Below are 26,445 nucleotides of genomic sequence, written 5' to 3' on the forward strand. Positions count from 1 at the left end.
GTTCATCTTCCTCTTTAGCCTCATCAGAAATGCGCCTCTTCACTCGTTTCAGTGACGGGACAGGAGCAGCAGCAGCAGAATGGCAGGAGCTTCAGAGCCCTGTCCTTGTCGTCACTTTAAGATTCAGAATGGTTGAAGGGTTTGCGCCCTGCAGAAGCTTCTGCCTGAACGTGTTCAGCCTTAGACCGCCGTCTGAACGTGGCTGACGTCCAGACGGTCAAATCTCCATCCCAGCAGGCTGATCTCTGCTGTGTCCCGGCAAGAGCAGCAGCTCTGTGTCCTCCGGTTGGTGGCAGGACAGGAACATGTGGTCACGCGGCGGCCAATGCCAAGCCCAGAGCAGACGATGAGGGCTGGCAGAGCAGCAGCAGCAGCAGCAGCAGCAGCGCTGCCTCTGAGGAGGAATTCTTCCGTCCTCCAGCAGAAACAAGCCCTCTAAAAGAGGCAGGACAGAGACAGGAGGGTGTGGGTCTGGATGTAGCAGAGATGCGGAAACAAACAACAGGACGCGCCGGCTGAGCCAAGCCTCAGGATGTCAAAGTGCCTCACCAGAAGAGTGTGTCCGTGAACGCACCGTGACACCGGGGACTCACCGGGATCCAAAGATAGTGAAGGTGAAGAGGTGCAACGTGAGAAGCCCCCCCTCCAGGATGACAAATTAGTCCTTTTTCAGCGGGGAGTCGAGCAACCATCAGGTCGGTGAAGTGCAAAGTCATACCCTTTCTGCTGGACACAAACATGTTGTTCTCACTTCTTTTTCTGTTTTCCTGCTCGCTGTTGTCCACTTCAAGCATGAATGGATGTGTTGTGTTGTGTTGTGTGATGTTGTGTACACACGCTTCAGTCCTAAGTCATCTGTCAGTGCGTAAGTGAGGCTTCGATGTGATGTTGTTATCCAGGATCAGATGCTGTCCACAGCCCAGCAGATGCTGCAGGATAGCCGCACCAAGATCGAGCTGATCCGACTGCAGATCATCAAAGTCGCCCAGGCCGGCGCCGGCGGCAGCAGCAATCAGACCAGCTCCACCCAAGGAGGTCAGTCCAGTTCAGGGCTTCTTCACACGCATGCCAAGAGTACAGAGTGACTCAGAAATGTTGGCTCTGCGTTGATTCTGTCTGTGCATGTTAGGGAAGCAGATTACATGGAGAAAACAGATTACATGGAGAAAACAGATTACATGGAGAAAACAGATTACATGAGCTGCAGCAGCAGGCATGTCCTGCTATCAGCAGCACAGATCCGGTTCGTTTGATTGAATGTGGAGATGCTGATGTCCAGCAGGATCACACCTGCAGGTTCTGAACGCCGTCACATCTTCTCTGAATGAAGCCAGCTCAGAAAAAAAGGCCCGGAAATGTCCGTTTGGTTCTGTAGCATAACAAGCTAAAATTCCTGAATTTGGTTGATTAACATTCGAATTTGCAAAAACTCTGTTGTATTTCTTTCTACATATAAATGTAAACAGTTATCACAAATAACATACCATAAACATGCTGTCATATCGTCTCCCACTGATGTCAGGAGTCGTGGTTAAAGGTGCTGAAAGTGAAAGCAGAAGCTAAAGTCAGGCAGAAACGATGACACGTTCTCAGGTGACAAACTGTTCTTTTGGGAGGGGTCACGAGCCAATCAGATCACTCAGCAGTCATGCAATGTAGCCTAAAGAAGTTATCAATCTGAGGAGAGCAGTCGGCTAAACCCAACAATCCAAAAGAAGGAGGGACAGTCAGGATGTAGAAGCCACACCTCTCATGGCGTTAGAATTTAATTTGGCGGCAACTTGCTTTGGTTTCTTTGTTTTTCTATGAGTGCCCCCCCCCCCCCCCCCCCGGTCAAACTTCTCATCATTTCAAAACTTAAACTCTTTTCAGACGTTAACAATTTACGGTTAATCTGCAATGCACCGTGGGGGGGGGCTACTTGCCAGTGGTCCCCCTCCCATTGGTCGTAGCACTGCTTTGGGCCCCTCCCCTCTGAGATTTATCTCCACCCTGGACATGTTGAGCCCCTTGGTGGGGAGGTGCCCCACCCGCAAATTTAACCTTAGCCTTCATACCATTTGTCCTTACCAAAAGGGGGGGGGGGGGGGGGGGGGGGGGCTCCTGGCATTTCATGCTTCATTTTGTTGTTTGGGAGTTTCCTGGCTGGGAAGCAGGACCGAGTCCTCATCCCCCCCCTCCCCCGTCCAGGATTCTTCTCTGGGACGTCTGAGCTACTGTCCCCTTTTAAAAGTCCCTTCTTTACCTCCAGGGGCAGATAGACAGTTTGTGGAAGGAGGAGGAGCAAATGTTGAGGCAGGCATTTCCTGTTTACCAGGAAGTAAACAGGAAACAATCAAAGCAATTAGTGAGCAGCTCTGCAGCTACAGTCACACACAGTCACACACAGTCACACACAGTCACACACAGTCACACACAATCACACACAGTCACACACAGTCACACACAATCACACACAGTCACACACAGTCACACACAATCACACACAGTCACACACAATCACACACAGTCACACACAGTCACACACAATCACACACAGTCACACACAGTCACACACAGTCACACACAGTCACACACAATCACACACAGTCACACACCGTCACACACAGTCACACACAATCACACACAGTCACACACAATCACACACAGTCACACACAGTCACACACAGTCACACACAATCACACACAGTCACACACAGTCACACACAGTCACACACAATCACACACAGTCACACACAGTCACACACAGTCACACACAGTCACACACAATCACACACAGTCACACACAGTCACACACAATCACACACAGTCACACACAGTCACACACAATCACACACAGTCACACACAGTCACACACAATCACACACAGTCACACACAGTCACACACAATCACACACAGTCACACACAGTCACACACAGTCACACACAATCACACACAGTCACACACAGTCACACACAGTCACACACAGTCACACACAATCACACACAGTCACACACAGTCACACACAATCACACACAGTCACACGCAGTCACACACAATCACACACAGTCACACACAGTCACACACAATCACACACAGTCACACACAGTCACACACAATCACACACAGTCACACACAGTCACACACAGTCACACACAATCACACACAGTCACACACAGTCACACACAGTCACACACAGTCACACACAATCACACACAGTCACACACAGTCGCACACAGTCACACACAATCACACACAGTCACACACAATCACACACAGTCACACACAGTCACACACAGTCACACACAGTCACACACAGTCACACACAGTCACACACAGTCACACACAATCACACACAGTCACACACAGTCACACACAATCACACACAGTCACACACAGTCACACACAATCACACACAGTCACACACAGTCACACACAATCACACACAGTCACACACAGTCACACACAATCACACACAGTCACACACAGTCACACACAATCACACACAGTCACACACAATCACACACAGTCACACACAATCACACACAGTCACACACAGTCACACACAGTCACACACAGTCACACACAATCACACACAGTCACACACAGTCACACACAGTCACACACAATCACACACAGTCACACACAGTCACACACAATCACACACAGTCACACACAGTCACACACAGTCACACACAATCACACACAGTCACACACAGTCACACACAGTCACACACAGTCACACACAGTCACACACAGTCACACACACCCACACACAGTCACACACAATCACACACAGTCACACACAGTCACACACAATCACACACAGTCACACACAGTCACACACAATCACACACAATCACACACAGTCACACACAGTCACACACAGTCACACACAATCACACACAGTCACACACAATCACACACAGTCACACACAGTCACACACAGTCACACACAATCACACACAGTCACACACAGTCACACACAGTCACACACAATCACACACAGTCACACACAATCACACACAATCACACACAGTCACACACAGTCACACACAATCACACACAGTCACACACAGTCACACACAATCACACACAGTCACACACAGTCACACACAGTCACACACAATCACACACAGTCACACACAGTCACACACAGTCACACACAATCACACACAGTCACACACAGTCACACACAGTCACACACACCCACACACAGTCACACACAATCACACACAGTCACACACAGTCACACACAATCACACACAGTCACACACAGTCACACACAGTCACACACAATCACACACAATCACACACAGTCACACACAGTCACACACAGTCACACACAATCACACACAGTCACACACAATCACACACAGTCACACACAGTCACACACAGTCACACACAATCACACACAGTCACACACAGTCACACACAATCACACACAGTCACACACAATCACACACAATCACACACAGTCACACACAATCACACACAGTCGCACACATTCACACACAATCACACACAATCACACAGAGTCACACACAATCACACACAATCAAACACAATCACACACAATCACACACAGTCACACACAATCACACACAGTCACACACAATCACACACAATCGCACACAGTCACACACAATCACACACAGTCACACACAATCACACACAATCGCACACAGTCACACACAATCACACACAATCACACACAGTCACACACAATCGCACACAGTCACACACAATCGCACACAATCACACACAATCAAACACAATCACACAGAGTCACACACAATCACACCCAATCAAACACAATCACACACAATCACACACAGTCACACACAATCACACACAGTCACACACAGTCACACACAATCACACACAGTCACACACAGTCACACACAATCACACACAGTCACACACAATCACACACAGTCACACACAGTCACACACAATCACACACAGTCACACACAGTCACACACAGTCACACACAGTCACACACAGTCACACACAATCACACACAGTCGCACACATTCACACACAATCACACACAATCACACAGAGTCACACACAATCACACACATTCAAACACAATCACACACAATCACACACAGTCACACACAATCACACACAGTCACACACAATCACACACAATCGCACACAGTCACACACAATCACACACAGTCACACACAATCACACACAATCGCACACAGTCACACACAATCACACACAATCACACACAGTCACACACAATCGCACACAGTCACACACAATCGCACACAATCACACACAATCAAACACAATCACACAGAGTCACACACAATCACACACAATCAAACACAATCACACACAATCACACACAGTCACACACAATCACACACAGTCACACACAATCACACACAATCGCACACAGTCACACACAATCACACACAGTCACACACAATCACACACAATCGCACACAGTCACACACAGTCACCCACAGTCACACATAATCACACACAGTCACACACAATCACACACAGTCACACACAATCACACACAATCACACACAGTCACACACAATCGCACACAGTCACACACAATCGCACACAATCGCACACAGTCACACACAATCGCACACAGTCACACACAATCACACACAGTCACACACAATCACACACAGTCACACACAATCACACACCGTCACACACAGTCACACACAGTCACACACAGTCACACACAATCACACACAGTCACACACAATCACACACCGTCACACACAGTCACACACAGTCACACACAGTCACACACAATCACCCACAGTCACACACAATCACACACAGTCACACACAATCACACACAGTCGCACACATTCACACACAATCACACACAATCACACAGAGTCACACACAATCACACACAATCAAACACAATCACACACAATCACACACAGTCACACACAATCACACACAGTCACACACAATCACACACAATCGCACACAGTCACACACAATCACACACAGTCACACACAATCACACACAATCGCACACAGTCACACACAATCACACACAATCACACACAGTCACACACAATCGCACACAGTCACACACAATCGCACACAATCACACACAATCAAACACAATCACACAGAGTCACACACAATCACACCCAATCAAACACAATCACACACAATCACACACAGTCACACACAATCACACACAGTCACACACAGTCACACACAATCACACACAGTCACACACAGTCACACACAATCACACACAGTCACACACAATCACACACAGTCACACACAGTCACACACAATCACACACAGTCACACACAGTCACACACAGTCACACACAGTCACACACAATCACACACAGTCGCACACATTCACACACAATCACACACAATCACACAGAGTCACACACAATCACACACAATCAAACACAATCACACACAATCACACACAGTCACACACAATCACACACAGTCACACACAATCACACACAATCGCACACAGTCACACACAATCACACACAGTCACACACAATCACACACAATCGCACACAGTCACACACAATCACACACAATCACACACAGTCACACACAATCGCACACAGTCACACACAATCGCACACAATCACACACAATCAAACACAATCACACAGAGTCACACACAATCACACACAATCAAACACAATCACACACAATCACACACAGTCACACACAATCACACACAGTCACACACAATCACACACAATCGCACACAGTCACACACAATCACACACAGTCACACACAATCACACACAATCGCACACAGTCACACACAGTCACCCACAGTCACACATAATCACACACAGTCACACACAATCACACACAATCACACACAGTCACACACAATCGCACACAGTCACACACAATCGCACACAATCACACACAGTCACACACAATCGCACACAGTCACACACAATCACACACAGTCACACACAATCACACACAGTCACACACAATCACACACCGTCACACACAGTCACACACAGTCACACACAGTCACACACAATCACACACAGTCACACACAATCACACACCGTCACACACAGTCACACACAGTCACACACAGTCACACACAATCACACACAGTCACACACAATCACACACAGTTACACACAATCCCACACTGATGGAGGTTTTCAAATGAAGCTCCTGGAAACCTTCTGGAAGTTCTCACATGAACCTGAATGTAAGTAAGAACATTCTATTCACAGACAGAAGTCACACGGTGCTTCACAGGTTAAAATATATAAAATCATAAAAGACAAAAAGCATAAACCTCGTAAAAGTTTCAGTTCATATATTTTGCAAAAATAAAAAGTTTTATTTGACCTTTAAAAGAGTTTATAGAGTCCAGGGAACACCGGGACAACGGGAGCTCATGTTTAGGAAGGATCTGTCTCCTCTGGTCCGGAACCGTGTGGACGGACCATCAACAGGTTCTGATCCACAGACTTCAGTGCACCAGATGGTCTGTAGGGGTGATCGGATCCCAAACATATGGAGGAGCCTGACAATGGAGGGACCCTAAAACTCAGCACTAAGATAGTATATTGAAAGCGGTAAACAACCGGGAGCCAATGAAGAGCTTTGAGGATCGGGTAGATGGGATCCGTTCTCTTAGTGCGGGTCAAGAACCTCGCAGCAGAGCTCTGGATCAGCTGCAGGAGAGACAGCTCCTCCTTATTCAGACAGGAAAACAGACTGTTACAGAAGTCTAGAAACAAAGGCATAAGAAGTTCTAAATCTTCACATGACACTGAGCTTAGAAATGTTCCTCATCTGGAGGAAACAGTTCTGGATCCGCTGTTTGGAGTGTAATCTGAAGGTTGAATGTGTGCAAACGGAATCATTTCAGTGCTAACGGCAGCATTCCAGAGAACGGATGCCACCTTCATGCTGCAGCTCTGACTCTCCATGTCGCCTCCTCAGAGACGTCTTCGGAGGGCTTGGAGGCCGTGGACGCCCGTCTGGCAGAGCTGCAGCAGTACATGCGCAGAGAGTCCGACGCGTCGGTGCTGGCCAAAGATGCGGTGAAGCAGCTGGAAGGAATCTCAGCTCTGGACCAGAAGGCGCTGGCGGAAGTGAGGGCTTTTTTGAGCCGTTCTGCCTCACAGAAATGTTCATGCACTCAGGGTCATATGATGGACGCATGAAGAATGAACAGAAAAAGCTGATTGTTTTTGTCCTTCAGGCTCAGTCTCGGGTGCAGGAGTCCTCTCAGAAGCTGGACCTTCTCCGACTGTCTCTGGAGAACTGGCTGAAGAAGAAGCAGCAGGCGTCAGTTCAGCAGCCCGAGGAGGAGATCCAACCTTCACAGGAACTGCCATCGCCCCCCAGCAGCAGGCCCGGGCGTCCTCTCCCAACATCCTCGTCCACCATCTCCATCAGACCTGCAACTCTGACGGGTACGAGTTTATAAAAAGCCTGGATTCTGTTTACTGGAGTGTTCAGGGAACCAGAGCAACTGTAGCTGCTCAGAAGTTCCCAAAACCTTTTAGGAATTGAACCAAGAGTCCCGTTTTATCAAGACAAATCTGACCACTCCACAAAGAACAGCTTCTGTTTCTAGATGTCTTCATTGATGTCGTTTCTTCTCCTCGTTGCCTGCTTGCTGTAACCAAACGTGACTTTCAGCCCTTCATCAACGGACTCTTAATTCTCTGCAAGTCCCTTTAACTCTTCATGTTTGCATCTGTGAAACCTTCCTAGCAGAGATGCGAAAGGTCATCAACATGTTTAAACCTCAAGTCAATCTTTCAAGAAAGAAGCCAGCGAGCTGCCGTTTGGTGACAGCGGCACTGATGTGCTTCTACGAGCACACGCCGAGCTCTGTCAGAGGATGATCGGGACCGTAATCTCCCGGTTCTGGACTGCTCCGTTGTAAGCCGGAGGATCAAAAAGCTTTCTGGTGACGTAACAAGGAGACACATGCTGCTGGGTCTGCTCCTCTCTGGGGTCAACGTGGGAGAAGGGAGCTGTGAAAACTCCTGACGGCAGAGCAGACAAGTATAAGCCCAGCGTGTACCGGAGAGAGCTCTGACGAAACCCCCCCAGAACCCCCACAAAGGAAAATCTTTCCTCTTTTAGGACAAACTGATCCTAACTGCTTGAGCGTAAAGCAGCCACCGAGACCTGTGAACGGGAAGGCTGCTACACATTTCATGTTTTTTCTTTCTGACTTTTCCAGGCAAACTGGAAGTTAGACTTTTTGGATGCAAGGATTTGCTGAAACCCGTGGCAGACGCTGAGGACGGCTCTGCACTTCCCCTCAAAGGTGAGGAACTTTCCAGCGAGTCGACGGCCATTCTGCTTTTCCAAAAGCTTGTCTTCAGTTTTACCAGCAGGTTCTACCTTTTCTGAAATGATGATTTGGAAGTCCAGGTGTTCTACCAGAGAAGAAGGTCCAATTGAACAACTTTCACTTGTTTGGGAGTTCTGAAGCTACGAACTAGAACCAGCTGATGGAATAATGTTTTTGGATACAAACAAATCTTTTTATTTTTATTAAATCACAGACTTCTTTCTTCTGTTTTAAAATAAAAAAGAAGCTTTGAGTCTGGGAATCCCCGAATCCCCAAATGAACCGGAACCAGATCTGCGGAGGTGTCTGGGTCTCACCCTGGTTCTGACACATACGTGCATCCGCTGTGGAGTCCGGGCCTGATCCAGTTCCTTCTCTCAGCTCAGGTCAGAGCTGTGCTGCGGCTGGATGGTAGAGCGGTCGGCCGCACCGGCTGGGCGGCTGTCAGCGGGCTGAGCTGGGACCAAATGTTCTACATTCAGCTGGAGCGGGTCAGTGAAGCTGCACTTCTGATTTCACACGTGGAACAGGTCAGCACGCTTGTGTTGGTGCAGTTCTGACTGTGGCCAGCAGGTGTCCCTCTTTCACAGCGAGTGGAAATGAGGAATGACTTCATGTCCCCACAAGAATGGAAGGTGAAAGGTAGAAACAGCAGACTGGATTTGGATTTTTTTTCTTTGCATTTAGTCAACAAACACAAATGAACTATTAACAGAAGAGTTTCTGATCTCCATCTAAAAGAAAAGTAAAAGCCGTTTCAGCAAAGAGGCCTAAATGTAGCACACACTTTCCATGCTGCTCACAGTTTCAGTCAGGTGCGTGTCTGTTGACAGTCTCGAGAGCTGGAGGTGTGCATCTACTGGCGGGATCAGAAGACGATGTGTGCCGTCAAGTTTCTCCATCTGGAGGAGATGATGGAGAACCCAACTCACAAGCAGGTCTTCAGCCTGGAGCCACAGGGCCTCCTCTTCATCAAGGTGCCTGCATGGGAGTTTTGTCATCAGAGCCGCTAGAACAAACTCTCACCTCATAATCTTCTTTATTTTACTCCTTGAGTTTGAAAAAGATAAAGAACTTCATGAATCAATTGAACAGAATTCTGTTTTTTAACATGTATGAGACAGAGCAGTGCGTTTGTGAATGACATACGGGAAAGAGTTACACGTTATTCATTTTTATTAGCTTCAGTTTGTTGACACTGTGGTGGAGCGGCAGCCCAAACTGAGACGTCAGCGATGCCTCTTCACCAAAGAGCGAGGTAAAGTCGTGTCGGCGCCTGAATGCTTTTGCCTTTCTGTCCAGCCCGTGGTTTGAGTTCAGCTTTCTTTCCAGGGAAAAATTTTCTCCGAGCAGCCCAGATGAACATGAATTTGGCCACGTGGGGTCATCTGATGATGAGCATCCTCCCTCGCTACACCTCCTTCAACACCTTCAGCTCACAGCTCTCTACGAGCCCTGACCCAGAGGGCAGCAGGACCCCTGATCCCGCTGAGGAAGACCCCCCCAGCGCCAAAGCCCCAGCAGGGTCAGCAATTACTCCAGATGATGAATGAAACGCAAACACTGTCAGATGTTCTAGAAGCATCGCACTTCTTTTACAAAAGAAGGCATCTGGTGTGTGTGTTTGGCTGAAAAGGAGGTGACATTTCTGATTCTTTGTGTCACATGACTGTTGATCATGTGACCCGTACGTATGTCAGCCTTTTCTCCATCCACCCCTTTCACTTTGTCTGCTCGCCGCTAAACTGGTGTTTGTGCTGATCTGCAGAGAGGCTCTGGTGAACAGCCTCACCAACACCCAGGAGCCTCTGGCCCCCCTTAGCCTCGGGTCAGGCGGGACCCCCCCCAGCATCATCACTGCAGGACACGAGCCTCCAGAGGTGAAACAGCAGCAGAAACTGGTGAATTCATGAATTTACCTCTGATAATCCATCCCACCTCCTACCATGGATGGATGGATGGATGGATGCATGGATGGATGGATGGATGGATGGATGGATGGATAGATGATGGATGGATGGATGGATAGATGATGGATGGATGGATGCATGGATGGATGGATGATGGATGGATGGATGGATGGATGGATGGATGGATGCATGGATGGATGGATAGATGATGGATGGATGGATGGATAGATGATGGATGGATGGATGGATGGATGGATGGATGGATGATGGATGGATGGATGCATGGATGGATGGATGGATAGATGATGGATGGATGGATGGATAGATGATGGATGATGGATGGATGGATGGATGGATGGATGGATGGATGGATGATGGATGGATGGATGCATGGATGGATGGATGCATGGATGGATGGATGGATGATGGATGGATGGATGGATGGATGGATGATGGATGGATGGATGATGGATGGATGTGTGGATGGATGAATGGATGGATGGATGATGGATGGATGGATGGATGGATGCATGGATGGATGGATGGATGGATAGATGATGGATGGATGGATGGATGGATGATGGATGATGGATGGATGCATGGATGGATGTGTGGATGGATGGATGATGGATGGATGGATGGATGGATGGATGGATGCATGGATGGATGGATGGATGGATGGATGGATGGATGGATGGATGATGGATGGATGGATGGATGGATGGATGGATGGATGGATGATGGATGGATGCATGGATGGATGTGTGGATGGATGAATGGATGGATGGATGATGGATGGATGCATGGATGGATGGATGGATGGATGGATAGATGATGGATGGGTGGATGGATGGATGATGGATGGATGATGGATGGATGATGGATGGATGGATGGATGGATGGATGGATGATGGATGGATGGATGGATGGATGGATGGATGGATGGATGATGGATGGATGCATGGATGGATGCATGGATGGATGGATGGATGGATAGATGATGGATGGGTGGATGGATGGATGATGGATGGATGGATGATGGATGGATGATGGATGGATGGATGGATGGATGGATGGATGGATGGATGGATGATGGATGGATGCATGGATGGATGTGTGGATGGATGAATGGATGGATGGATGGATGATGGATGGATGGATGGATGGATGATGGATGGATGAATGGATGATGGATGGATGGATGGATGGATGGATGGATCTATCTATCCATCCATCTATCAGAGGAGGAATCATGGGAGCAGGGGGGGTGCATTCTGTCTTCAAAAACAGCTGTTTTTTTCAAAATGTGTTGAAATGTTTTTTCCCTCATTTAAAGTGTTAAAAATCTTTGTCTGTTTTCCAGAAAATCCTCCAATTTTCGGTTCTTTGTAATGAAGTTGAACAAAAGCCTAAAACTGCAACCAACCAGGATACCCAGACTTTCTCCAGCTGTGCTGCTCTCTCTCTCTCTCTCTGTGGACTTTTCTGACGTCCTTCTGTGTCTTGTGTGTCTCCAGGTCTCCACCAGCATGTCAGAGGGAAGCGCCCCCCCGCCAGCGTCTGCTCTGAAGTACTCATGCGTCCTCATGTCTGCAGGTCACCAGCAGACGGCTCAGAAACAACAGCTGAACTTTGTCCGCTGTGTTTTCTTGCCAGGTTGCAGGTGGAGGATTTCAGGTTCATGTCCGTTCTGGGACGTGGACACTTTGGGAAGGTAGGGGTCTCCGGTTCTCCTCCTGAACTCAGCAGAGCGGCTCTTCTCAGTCTCTGTCCTTTCTGTGTGAAGGTGCTGCTGGCGGAGTTTCAGGAGACACGGACGCTGTTTGCCATCAAAGCCTTGAAGAAGAGAGACATAGTGAGGCGTGATGAGGTGGACAGGTGAGTGAGGGACCTGCAGCAGGCTTTGGTCTTCAACCAGCAGGATTCTTCTGCTGAGGTTGGTGCTGCAGCTGGAAGCCGCTTGGTTGATCTGGGGTTTCGTCCTGCAGCCTGATGAGTGAGAAGAGAATCTTTGAGATGATCAACGCCTCCCGTCATCCCTTCCTGGTCCACCTCCACGGCTGCTTCCAAACCTGCGACCACGTCTGCTTCGTCATGGAGTATCTGCCAGGCGGCGACCTGATGATCCACATCCACTCTGACGTGTTCACGGAGGCGCAGACCAGGTGGGCGAGGCGGACCGCGTGCAGGCGGGTCTCAGACGGTTCTGATCTCACTCCGGTGTTCGTGTTCCTCACAGGTTCTATTCTGCATGTGTCCTGCTGGGCCTGGAGTTCCTGCACCAGAACCAGATCATCTACCGGTAGGTGAGCCTGACCCAGCTGTGAGGAGCGCCGGCCGCGCTCAGCAGCCGTTCTTTGTGTTTCCTGCAGAGACCTGAAGCTGGACAACCTGCTGATGGATGCTGAGGGATTTGTCAAAATCACAGACTTCGGTCTTTGCAAAGAAGGTGAACTGGAGAGGAAGAATCCTCCTTTCCCCCCACGCCGCGGCTAAAATGTTCAATCGATTAAGAAGTAAACCAACGATGACTCCTCTGGTTCAGCAAAGGTAGCAGACGCTTTCTGACACCCCAACAGGAATGGGTCACGGGGATCGGACCTCCACTTTCTGTGGGACCCCGGAGTTTCTTGCCCCCGAGGTCCTGACCGAGGACAACTACACCCGAGCTGTGGACTGGTGGGGGATGGGCGTCCTCATCTACGAGATGCTGGTTGGAGAGGTTGTGGTCTGCATGCGCTAGCATCAGCGTGGCTGCAACACCAGCTCAGTCTGCGCTAACTCTGAACTCCTCTTCCTGCTAGTCTCCTTTCCCTGGTGAAGATGAGGAGGAGGTGTTTGACAGCATCGTCAACGATGAAGTGCAGTACCCGGAGCTCCTTCCTCCTGACGCCGTCTCCATCATGCAGAAGGTGCAGAACAGATCCTTGTTGAGAATCCAGAACCGACCTGCAGACGTCCTCGGGGCTCAGACCAGATCAGATCAGAACTTTATTTATCCCTCAATGGGGAAATTGTTCTCCACATTTGACCCATCCCCTGGGAGGGGCAGTGAGCTGCAGACGAGCTGCACTCAGAAGACGAGGGGAGGGCGGGGTTCAAACCGCCAACCCTTCAGTTACTGGACGACCTGCTCCACCGCCTGAGCCACTGGCCGCTTTTGTCTTTTCCTGTAAACAAACATTTTAGTTTTATGCTTCCTTGTCCAGATTCTAAATATGATTTTTTTTTTAAAAGTCCATCCGCTTTGAATTGAGATAAAAGCCAAAGTTCAAGCACAGCTGTCAGGTTACTGACCCAGTGGCCATGTGGTGCAGCGTCTGCCCTGAGACTGGAAGGTCGTGAGCTGGGTCATCCCGAAAATGAGACCCGATTCCTTGCTGCTTGACGCTCAGCATTAAAGGGTTGGATCAGGGGGGTAAACCACCGGCGGCGTCTGCAGCTCGCCGCCCGCAGCTTCTTCTCTGCGGAGCTGGGAGGAGCTTTCCTGGCGACGTCCGAGCAGCAGAGAAGCCAGCAGCATCCCTGAGGCAGAGGACGGGCAGCAGTTGCCTCAGGGATGCTGCAGAAGTCACCAGCACAGAGATGATTGTGGTTACATGAGCCAAAAGCAGTGAAGTGGGCGTCCAGGTGAAAAGTTCTGGGCTCTGCCGGGCCTTCCTCCATCTGCGTTTGACCTCAGCAGAGCTTCACGTTAAAGCTGCTCTCGTAGTCATGACGGCTGACGAAGCTGAGCATCTGTGTTCACAGCTGCTGAGGAAGAATCCGGCAAAGCGTCTGGGAGCTGGAGAGAGGGATGCCAACGAGGTGAAGGGGGAGGAGTTCTTTCAGGTAAACCTCTGTTTTCTTTGTCTGCTGTGAGAGGATTTCTGATGAAGCTCCTAGGATGACCTCTGGAGGCCCGGTTACTTCCTCACTCTATCATCTGATCACAAGTCCGTCTGTCTCCCAGAAATGCGGCTGTCAGCTCATAACGGGCTCATGTGACTCTGAGGAAAACGCCTTCTGCTGTGCGGAACAGAACTGAACTCTTGACTTTCTCTGCAGCTCCTGGACTGGGACGCCCTCCTGGCGAAGAAGGTAAAGCCCCCGTTTGTGCCGTCAATCAAGGAGTCCACAGATGTCAGCAACTTCGACAGCGACTTCACTCGCCTCCAGCCCGTCCTGTCCCCCCCGCCCAAACCCTCCAGCCTCTCTGCGCAGCACCAGAAGGCGTTTGCAGACTTTGACTTCTGCGCCGTGCTCAGGTGAAAGAGGACGACAGCACGCGGTCCCGTCCGTCCACGATCTACCTCACCGGGAACCGTCATCTCCACCCTGCAGATCCCACCACCCATTCTGTGCTTAGAAGAGACCAGAGGGAAAGACACCCAGGAGCTGAAGCAAAGCTGGACTTCCTCCTGATCCCTCTCTCATTCTGCAGATCAGCTGCTGCAGCATTCCCACTGTCAAACTGTGACCTGTCGATCTTTAGAGCCCCCTCCCCTCCTGCAGCCTGACTGGACCTTTCAAACGTCTCCTGACTGTTGATGAACAGCAGAGGGGGCCATGCGCTCCACCATGCGCTCCGTTTTCGGCTCATTTCTTCTCTAAACGACCCTTTAAAGTTACTTTGTGATGTGAGCGTCTCCTCATCGAAGCGCTTCAGCTGCCTTAAGCTAACCGCTAACATGAATCTAGATACAGCTGGAAAAAAAGCTCATAATCTCCTGTTTCATCATGTAAAGCGGCTTCAAACTGGTTTCACAGTTCATACAGTCATGATGTTTGAAACCATGACAGTTCAGAAACTTTGATGCAGAAATGTAATCTGAAAAAACACGGAGAGCAGGACAATGCTGTCAGAAGATGGGTCAGCGCGGGAAATTCCCCTCACCAGCATCGACGGTCGGCTGCAGCTCAATCTGAGAAAAGCATGCGGATGCAAACGCGTGGAGGTGGTATGATGATTAGGGAGACGTTCCTCCATCCATCCATCCATCCAGATGTGACGTTGACATGAACTGTGTCCAGCTAACAGATCAGGTGATTCCAGCAGAGACCGTGGAAGCAGAAGAACGGCATGGAGCTGGACTCTGACAACACATGAGCTCAGATCATGAGGAAAATCCACTGAATACGGCCAGCTATGACCCCCCTCCCAAAAAACAGACAGGGATGGCGTTCTATCAAACATAAATCGTCTTTATTCAGTAACAGAATGTAAACAAAATCAAAACTCTCCTCAAAAACAAATCTTTCAAAGAAAACTGAACTTTAAAAAAACTCTTATCCTGGGTGGAATAAATCCCTGATACCAGAACCTCCTAAAGGCAGTCATGCACACGAGAGCCAGAATCCAAATTCAACTGCATTTGTTCTGATCGTTCACATCTTCAGCTGTGTAGAAATGAATGTCTGGGACTGGGCCGCACAGAAAAAATAAAATAACTTACATAACTTCCGTTTTATTTATTTCAGGACCTGAAAGATCTTTTATTTTGAAAAATTGCCAGATTCTCTGTTCCATCCGTCTATGAAACTCTTGACGCAGGCCAATTGGCTCCTCTCGGTCACGTGATAGGATACCGCTAAAATAAAACACAGGAACTAGCAAAATGAGTAAAAAACAAACAAACGTCTGGAAAGTTTCTTTGCCAAAGTGGGAAAGGCCCATCCAGGAGACAGAACAGGAGCCTTCAACCTCCAAAAAAATAAAGCTACATATAATAGACAGTATCAGGAGTCCTACCTAAAATACGGATTTATCCCAACGGGAGATTCCCTTCATATTCAGCATTTTGGTGAGTTGGATTTTCCATGCTCTTATTTTGAAGGCATGTTTAAATGTTACCATAGCGACCAGAGAGTGTTGCTCATGTCATAATTCATGTTTATTGTTTTGTTTAGTAAATACCACAGTTTTCATGCAGGTCATATATTACTATGTGGTACTGTAGTGTGGGTCACGTGCACGTTTGGTCTGCTGTGGGAGTTTAACAGGCTGCAGGGGTTACCGTGGGAGCTGGCAGAACAGGGAATTATGGGAATCCATCCCCTTTGCCTGCTTTGGTCAGAATAGGGTTGATCACGGGTCTTTCTTTTTGCCTACGGGTTTCATTTGGCAGTTCTGTTGTTTCAGCCTTAGTTATTTCTTCCTGTTGTGTTTACTTATTTTATCACCATGAGTGTGGGAAGGAGGGGGGGGGGAGGTGATGACACCTGTGTGACGTCCAATGTTTAGCGCGTCAAAATAAAATCACGTGTCTCTGCCTTTATTGCAGCGTTGCTGCAGCGTGTGTCCGCCACATATAACATGCATATAACATACATATAACATGCATATAACATACACATAACATACATATAACATGCATTTAACATGCATATAACATGCGGTCCGTGAGAATTTGCCAGACGTCAAACCGGTTGGGGACCGCTGCCCCAAAGGATCCTCAGAGGAACTCCTGCGTTTTTCCTCGGTTTTCAGAGCTGGCTTTGGGCCGAACAGCTTCGGGTCGTTGGACTCGTGGTTCCCGCTCAGCTGTTCTCTCAGAAAAATCAGCCATGGTCTGTAGTTTGATGCAGAGCGACACCTGAACAAAGATGCTCTGAAAGCTCCTCAGAACCACAGCAGGTTCTGTTGGGCTCAGTCTCCAGCTGAGGAATAGTTCTGGCTGTGGTTCTCCACTGGGATCACATCCTGAGTTCTTTGGCTGAACAATCCTGAGCTCTGCTGTCGCCGTCTCTTCGCTGAACCCTGAATCTGAGCCTTAGGTGCCGTTCTTCATCTACCTGCAGACCGCTACACGTCTTCATCAGAACATCGGTGCAGTTCTGTGTCCAGGGATTCTCACCAAGGCTCTCCTGAAGGTTTTGAGCCCCGTCAGACCAGGACTTAGCTGTCACTAGAAGCTCTTCTGTCGCAGGAACAGCAGGTCTACAGTCATGACCAAAAGTGCTGAGAACGACATCAATGTTGCTGCTCAAGTTTTTATAATAGCAATCAGCATAAACTCCAGAATGTTCTGAAGAGTGATCAGATGAACTGCAAAGTCCTTCTTTGCCATGAAAATGAGCTTAATCCCAGAAAAAAACCTGCTATCCTTAAAGGACCTCAGGGATCATGTCAGTCGTTAACTCAGGAGAGAATGTTGACCGAACAGCCATGAATCCAGAATGGTACCAAACACCCTCCAACAGCAACTCCTTCCAACAATCCAACAGTTTGGTGACCAACAATGCATCTTCCAGAACCGTGGAGCACCGGACCCTGAGGCTAAAGTCAGGACTAAGGGGCTCAGGGACCAAAACATTGACATTTTGGGTCCATGGCCTGAAAACTCCCCAGATCTGAATCCCATTGAGAACTTGGCTGGACAAACAAAAACCCACCAACTCTGACAAACTTCTGCTGTCAGTCATGATTTGGCCCAGAAGTTGATTGACAGCATGTCAGTCGGACTGCAAACACTGAGTCTCTGCATAAATGTCATGGAATAGCTGATAGAAGCCGTTGACACGCATGAAGGGCTTGGAATTCTATTTCAGTTCATCACAGAATCAACGGAAACAAAGATCTGAAAGCAGTTTAGCGGCAAACTTTGTGGAAACTAAGATTTGTGTCCTTCTCTAAACCTTTGGTCACGACTGTTCAGATCAGCTGGAGAACATTTTCAGTTCTTCCAGCAAAACGCTAATTGATTAATTAGCGTTAATTGATAATTGATAATAGATTAATCTATGAATTGACTTCATTGACTTCATTGATTTCTATTCCTATACTCAGCCAGATGGATGTCTGAGGCCAGCTGAAGGGGTTTGCAGATTGATGCTTCGTAAGACGGTTCTTTATTCTGCACATCCTCTTCAGCGCGTCTCTGAGCTCCGCCTGCTTTACCCAACGCCGTGGGTGTGACAGCGCCACCTGCTGACCCGCTTTGTGCTGCTGAACATGCTAGCTGTGTGTTTCTGTGAGCGTCGGTCTGTACCTCATTCTGCTGTCAATAAACAATGGCCTGCAGCAAAAGCGGTGTTATTTTCATCAGTAGACCTGCAGCTCCTCAGGACCCTCCTCCCCCCCACATGGGGGTCTCCACCAAACCACAACATCTGATCCTTTCTTCCCAATTCCCCATCAGAGACTTTTGGCAAACGTCCTCCTGCAGACGTCACGCCGCCCGCTCAAACCGATGAGTATTGGGCGTCGTTGGGTTCAGCGTGACGCTGTGCAGACGCACGTCTCTCCTCCATGTAAATACAGGCCTTTATTAAACAGTCCCGGCTGTAGTCTAGGACGTTCTTCCTCTGTGGTCAGAGGCTCCGTCACTGCGTCTCCAGCTGCCACTCGAGCTCAGACGGGATCTGCGGTGCTTCTCTGGTAGACCTGCTCCCACATCACCGTCCTGCAGCTGCAGAAGAAGTCCCACAGGTTGCAGACAGAGCCGCGGTCGAACGGGTTGTCCTCCTCCCTGCAGTCCTTCAGGTACAGGATCCTGTGGCGGGACATGAACTCCCAGGTGGTGGAGTTGATGGAGACCAGGTAGAGGTGGCAGCCCAGCAGCAGCCCCACCACCACAGAGAAGACCCCCACCACGGCGAGCGCGGCCAGCAGGAACCCGTTCACCCAGAGCCACTGCTGCCACGTTGGACCGGGAGAAAGGCCCGACCTGGAAAACATCCAGCCAGATGAAAGACTGACGGCCGGAGACACAAACTCACAATCCAACCAGGATTCATCCACATTTGTAACATACTTCACATTTTCCTCCCCTGTCACACATGTCACCATGTCTCATGACATCATACATGAATCCACGTGGAAAATGTGAGGAAAGTTGTGGTCTTTTCACCGATGAATGAACGCCGTTAAAACCACAGAAGAAGTAGGAATAAACCATAAAACTAACGTGTCTCCCGCCGTTCTAAACCCAGATCACGTTCCCCATCAGTGTGTGAGCAATCCAACGTTTGCTGAATTCTGCTTCACACTGATAGGAGGAGCCGACATCAAAGGATCACAAAGCGACGTGGCTATGAACGCCACAGGCCAGATCTTCCTGTGGTGACATTTCTGACACCTGCTGCTTAAAACCAACGTAGAACATGAACCGTGTGATTATTGTGATGTTTCTCTGCAGTTCATCTGTGATTTATGGATCAAGTATGTAACTAACATGATGTGTGCGCTGTAGACATGATCTAAAAGTTATACATCGGTGGTTCATGCATGAAAAGTCAGTTAGACAAACGTGGAACGGTCGCGGAAAGACACATTTGTATTTGCATCTCACAAGAAAATTGTGAATGATTTACATAATAATTATGTATAAACTATGTAAAATACACATAAACTGTGTAAATCTAAACTAATCATTAATTCTGATCAGATAAAAACAGGATTCACGTAAAGACCCGTTGGCTGACCAATGACCCTCGACGGACATCTGAGCACATCGACGAATGAGGAACGCAGGAAACGCTCATGGATGACGTGGATCATGAAAGACCGACATTACATACGTGGAAAATGAACAAATGTAGGAAGCAGCTGTGCGACACGACCTTAAAAGGATTATAATACAAGAAGGGTCAGTCAGGATGAAACGGATCTCGCTGATGTCCTGCAGACACGCAGCGCTGTGAAGCTTTGCTCCAGGAACAGGCAGTGCCCCCCCCCCCCCCCCCGCCCCTTACAGACAAGAACACGTTTGGACTCATCTGACCTCAGAATCCTTCTGAACTTTGATCCATCTGTCCCTCACAGGCCTCTGCAGGTTAAAATGAAGGTCCAGAAGGATCTTCATTGTCATCTACAGAGGCCTTTGAGGGACAGAAGACCAGAGACCTGACACACAGAGATTTCTTTGACCTTTTAGTGCTGCTCCGCTCTGTAGATGCTGAGACTTTTAAAGCACTTTGGCATCGTAGCACATGGGTTGAAAACCTTCTACAATCCATCTTTCACTCTGCTCATCTTCACTTCTGAGATTCCATCCTGACTATACGACACACCCGCCATCATGTTCCCCCAGCGGAAATGTTGACAGATGATTTTAGTCATTTGTTGGCCGTGTCACTCAGCCGCTACGTCCATTTTGGGCATTTTCCACTTTGGTGATGCATGCTGTGAAGAAGACATGACCTGGTGTCAGTTTAGCTGTTGGGGGGGGGGGGGGGGGGGGGGGGGGGGGGGTTCACCTTCACTGCATCACATCCTGACTAGGACACGATGAGAGGTGGGCTCCTCCACCTGCATCCTGACTTTGGTATCACCTGTTCAGGTTCAAAGACACTAAGCAGGTTTAGGGTTTAAAAGCGGTTAGATCTTTTGGCCACACCCCCTCCACAGTCAGAAGCAGAAATAAACTGTCTGACTCGGCTGTTTGCTCCGATGTGGAGCATATTTTAGTAAGATCCTAAGCTTGGGTTGAGTCTGCTTCACTCCTGACAGGACGCCGTCTGCTCCTGAAAGGAGGTCAGACCACAAACACTCATCTGTGCCGCAGACGGACGTACAGAGCCGTGCGCAGAGCCCACAGCAGCGCCAGCAGCTGCACCAGCAGGTACACCACGAACCAGCGGTGGTTCCTCTCCCCCACGCAGTTCTCCAGCCACGGGCAGTGGTGGTCGAAGCGCCGCACGCAGCGCCTGCACGTCCTGCAGTGCTTGGCTCTCATTGGCTGCTGGAGACACAGACAGACAGACGGATAAAAAGTGCGTTTGTGTTGGTTTTAGCATCAGGGACTTAATTTTTGCCTTTCATTTGAAGAGCGCACGGTGAGAGAAAAGTGACAATATACTAAACCACTTCAAAGAATTCAAAAGCCCTACAACTAAAAATGAAATGAACAAATATGTCGAAGCTTTGTATTAGCATTTACAAACGATGCAGACACTGTCAGGAAAGTTATTCCAAAGGAAAGAAGCTTCACTTCCGACCTCAGCTCCTCCTGCTCCCTGGCCTCCCACGGACAGAGTCAAACCAAAAGACTGTAGCTGCAGCCGCATGTCTTTCTGCAGACATGCATGCAGCTGATGCCAGCAAACGCTCCTCTGGTTTACAGAGAAAAGCTTGTTGTTTGAAGGAGAACTGCTTTTTTTCTGTCACACTGACGTCAACAGGAGAGAAAACGAAAAAGAGCAGCATCTATTATGGAAGGAAAAGTGTGACAATTATGAAGATGGAGACACTGAACGGCAGTCGGAGCAGGAAGACCTGCAGCCCCCCATCACCACCTCCATGGTGACGTGTACGGAGGCACAGAAAAGGTCAGCGGCTGCAGAGACGCAGGTGTGGCGTCAGCGACTGCTTACCTGCAGCCGACAGAAACCGCAGCGCCGCAGCTGAGGGGCCAACGGCCGAGGAATCATCGCCTCCGATTCTTCATCCGAGGCCTCAGAGCCCTGTGAGAAACGCAAAGGTGGGGGTCACACGTGCACAGACCTGTCACCCACAACCCCCCCCACGCACGCACACGCTGTGCGTGACCTGCAGCCGCATCCTCGCCACATTCCCACAGTCCTGCTTGTCTGCTATCAGAGCCTCCCCAAACACCAGCAGAGCGCCATTTTTCCTTTCATGAATCCAGAGGGAGGAGCTTTCCTCAGGAGGGAGGAGCTTTCCTCAGGAGGGAGGGGCTTTCCTCAGGAGGGAGGGGCTTTCCTCAGGAGGGAGGGGCTTTCCTCAGGAGGGAGGGGCTTTCCTCAGGAGGGAGGGGCTCTCCCCAGGAGGGAGGGGCTTTCCTCAGGAGGGAGGAGCTTTCCTCAGGAGGGAGGAGCTCTCCGTCTATGCGTCTGACCATGTAGCTTCCACAGCAGCTGAATGCATGGAGGAGGTCTAATAAGCATCTGGGTCCAACACGACTGAGTCAGTTATACTATTTTCAGACGTTACTTTGTTCTTTTGTGAATGAAACCTTTTCAGCTTTTTGCCTGATCACTTTTAGGGACAACAACACGACTTTGATGGTTTAAACTATAACTTCAGTCGTCTTTAGGCCTGATTTCATCGACCAAAGAAGTCAACTCCACAACAGGAAGAAAAAGAGACGAATACAAAGAACATGAACAAAAATGACTAAAGAGTGAAATCAGAAAAGTGCGGGAAAACGCCGTCCAGCCGTTCCAACACCGCTCTGGGCGTGAACGTGGACGCCATCAGAGGAGAAACGGAAGACGCTTCCACGTTCAGACTGCAGTCACATCCAAACGGATCTCCTCTTTACCTTCTCAGAGTCGCCGGGAACAAATCCAGGATCCATCAAGGAGACGGTGAAGTACAGGATCACGGAGACCACGACCAGCAGGAAGAACAGCGCCGGCGGCAGCAGCTCCCCTCGCTCCTCACACCGACGCAGATCTGCACACGGGGGAGAAAGAAATACAACAAACACATGTGCTCAATTCTTAACAGGATTCACTTTATTGATGTGGGTGGGCGTGGCTAAAGCACTTCAAAGCACCAAGCGCACCAGCTCTGACCACATGTTCTGGGTTTAAAGCTGCAGTGCAGATGAAGACTCACTTCATCAGCAGACTGAAGGTAAACACAGCTAGAGACTCCCATGGGGAACCCTGGCCTGGGGGGGCCAGAACCCTGGCCTGGGGGGCCGCTGCCATTGGCTGAACACACCTGATCCAGGTGATCAGCAGCATGTAGGCAGGACAGGTTTATCACATTAACAGTAAGAATATTGTCATTAATAACACAGAAATGTAAATAGAGAAACTTGTAGTTAGTAACTTTGTGGAAGTAACGGGAGAAGTTACTGCGTGGAGTCCGGAGAAGATCGTACAACAGTACTTTGGTACTTTAGTTACAGTATTAGTACTAGAGAAGACACCAAACGGGCCTTCTAAAGACACACAGAGTAACAGACTGGGTCGGAACGTGTCCGAACCTCACCGGTGTTGTGCAGGAACAGCGTGACCGTTATGACCCACGTCAACAAGGTGTGCGCCGCTCGGACCGCGAACCCGGTTCGAAACATGTTCGGAACCATTTCCCCGCCGCTGACGAGCTTCCGAACAGGCTCACAAAGAGTAGCGGAACCTCAGACTGGAGCAGAACACAACCAAAAGGTTCTTCTTCATCGTAACGAGCCGCGGTCGGTGGGATCCTGTCATCACTTCCGTGTTTTGGTACGGTGGCCCACGCGGGACAAGGCGCACACGCCTCACCCTCTCCCGGCATTAGATCTATTTGGCGGGAATTCTGAGGCTCACAGGCAACATTTAATCAGTTAAAACTACTATTCAACCAGAGCCACAAATGATTTTAGATGGAAGTGAAGGAAAACCGTCCCGGGGTTTAGGGTCTTCAGGGGGATCAGTGCCTCACAGGAAGAATCCAGACTCTACAGCTGAAGAGGATTTTGAAGGGAAACTGCTTCAGTTCTTTCAGGGAATGCCTTTGCTTTTCTCAGAATTCAATAATAAAGACAATCTACAGACTTTCTTCTTTCCAAAAATGGCTCAATCGTAACTTTTCTCTCAACAGCAGTGCTGCAGATTCCCGCCTTTTAGTCTCAAGTCTTTGTCAGGATGACGGTACATATAAGGGACACTCTTTGGACATTTGAGTCGTTTCACCGCTGAGCAGGAAAACGGCAACCTTTTCAGTCCCAAAAGCTGGTTTCTGTCACGATCCTGGGCCGCTCCACCCTTTGGCCGCTCATCTCAGGAGTTCAATCAGCTGATTTACTCCACCTGTGGGTCTCCCTTCGTAAGGAGTTGCAGCACTGAAGCACCACAAGAATCGACAATACCTCCGAATCCACGGCAAGCCAGCTGGTCAGTAGTCTTCGCTAGATTTAATTTCACCCGCTCAAATGGCCCTGGTTCCAGGAACCTCAAGGCCCAGGCCCTACCCCGTCAACATGAGAACCAGGAGACACCACCCGGACTTGGCCCGCCTGGCTGTTCTTCAGCCCACAGCCCATCAACCCACTCCTTCAAACTGACACCACAAAACCAAATTTCAACCCACATTTCCTGAGGTTACTCAATGGTGTCACACCTGTCGATCGTTTTGTCATCCAGATGTACCCTCATCATAGTGCAGCAACGTTTTTGGTGGTCAACCCTCTGAGCTGATGTGACTAAATGTCTCTGCTTGTCAGGAGTGTTCACAGTCAACCTCTAACAGGCGTCATCCCCCAGGACCTTTGCATCCACTGCCTGTTCCTAAGCGACCATGGCCACATCTGTCATGGTCACATCTGTCATGGCCACATCTGTCATGGTCACATCTGTCATGGCCACATCTGTCATGGCCACATCTGTCATGGCCACATCTGTCATGGCCACATCTGTCATGGCCACATCTGTCTATGCATTTTGTCGCTGGTCTCCCACCTTCAGCAGGTAGCACCACCCTACTGACAGTTGTTGACAGATTTTCCAAGATGGTGCATTTGATTCCACTGCATTTACACAGATTTATCAAACTCATAACAGAAATCATGAAATGCATAGATTAAAAAAAAACAGAAAATAAAACAAAAAAGACACTTAAATCACATTTGCTTAATTAAAAACAGTGATCATTAACTAAAGTCAAGCAGAGCTTGATTTATTGCTTGAAAAGAAGTGAGTTTATATAATCCCACCTCCACTGAGTTCATTCATTTTATGGTTTTACAGTTTTTGTCATCCGGTTCTGATCAGATAAGATTTTCTTCAAGTAACAGAATCCAGTGTCCAGTAATGATTGATTATCTTCAGAAAACATTCATTCATGATTTCAGTAAACAGTAACGGTAACAATTATCATTGATTATCATTAGAACACATGATCACATTAAACCAGTAATTATTGCTACACATTCAGATCAAGTAAAGAAAATCAATAGTTATTGATTGTAATATAAACATTTGAGTAATCATTATTGCACAATGTAATACTTATTGGTTGTAGTTAAAAGATCTTTGATTATTTCACCACCATCAAGTTCACACATGGATTTGGAATTATTCAAACACCTGTTGATCATTAACTCCTTTTATCTTCATATCCTGAAATCAGAGTTTCTTTCTACATTTTCTGGAATATTTGGATATTTGAACATTTTTGAGCTCATTACTGAACCCGTTCCAGAGTTTAGTGCCACACACCGACACAGAAACTTTTCTTTGTGGTTCTTTTCAGTTTGGTCTTGAACTTCCTACATCCCCTCAATCTGTTCCTCCTTCATTTTCTAAGAACTGTTTCTGGATATTGAATGGTAAC

The 26,445-nt window shown here is 48.6% G+C and overlaps 2 protein-coding genes and 1 long non-coding RNA gene across 7 annotated transcripts; 1 reads left to right on the top strand and 2 right to left on the bottom strand.

The window, feature by feature from the left end:
- Nucleotides 1-341: 341 nt before the first annotated feature.
- On the top strand, nt 342-16,673 carry LOC101157784 (serine/threonine-protein kinase N2). 4 transcript variants are annotated; one of them, XM_011479760.4, is made up of 20 exons: nt 342-695; nt 792-1,035; nt 7,953-8,104; nt 8,215-8,428; nt 9,211-9,297; nt 9,706-9,815; nt 10,158-10,301; nt 10,507-10,582; nt 10,657-10,849; nt 11,093-11,225; nt 12,752-12,804; nt 12,891-12,948; nt 13,021-13,112; nt 13,223-13,399; nt 13,474-13,536; nt 13,607-13,683; nt 13,814-13,956; nt 14,039-14,146; nt 14,985-15,065; nt 15,282-16,673. In XM_011479760.4, exons 2-20 carry the CDS (start codon nt 906-908, stop codon nt 15,483-15,485), a joined length of 2,295 nt encoding a protein of 764 aa, XP_011478062.1. In that variant the 5' UTR covers nt 342-695; nt 792-905; the 3' UTR covers nt 15,486-16,673. The 4 variants fall into 4 exon arrangements, with proteins under 4 accessions (XP_011478062.1, XP_020562014.1, XP_020562015.1 ...); XM_020706355.3 differs by having other exon boundaries at nt 13,814-13,947; XM_020706356.3 differs by having other exon boundaries at nt 11,093-11,204.
- On the bottom strand, nt 981-9,799 carry LOC144994478 (uncharacterized). The gene is made up of 4 exons (XR_013658036.1): nt 9,660-9,799; nt 1,485-1,540; nt 1,291-1,369; nt 981-1,116 (listed from the first exon to the last, which is right to left on the bottom strand). It is a non-coding gene; the product is annotated as an uncharacterized LOC144994478 (long non-coding RNA).
- A 416-nt stretch (nt 16,674-17,089) lies between the features above and the next one.
- LOC101157545 (palmitoyltransferase ZDHHC12-A) lies at nt 17,090-24,403 on the bottom strand. 2 transcript variants are annotated; one of them, XM_020706357.3, is made up of 5 exons: nt 24,121-24,403; nt 23,441-23,574; nt 22,530-22,619; nt 21,732-21,898; nt 17,090-19,882 (listed from the first exon to the last, which is right to left on the bottom strand). In XM_020706357.3, the coding sequence occupies exons 1-5, from the start codon at nt 24,215-24,217 to the stop codon at nt 19,567-19,569; spliced, it is 804 nt and encodes a 267-aa protein (XP_020562016.1). In that variant the 5' UTR covers nt 24,218-24,403; the 3' UTR covers nt 17,090-19,566. The 2 variants fall into 2 exon arrangements, with proteins under 2 accessions (XP_020562016.1, XP_020562017.1); XM_020706358.3 differs by having other exon boundaries at nt 21,732-21,895; nt 24,121-24,358.
- Between the last annotated feature and the right edge of the window lie 2,042 nt (nt 24,404-26,445).

Source organism: Oryzias latipes, chromosome 9, assembly GCF_053564925.1.
Source record: "Oryzias latipes strain Hd-rR chromosome 9, Olatipes_Hd-rR_3.1".
Taxonomy (NCBI): Eukaryota; Metazoa; Chordata; class Actinopteri; order Beloniformes; family Adrianichthyidae; genus Oryzias; species Oryzias latipes.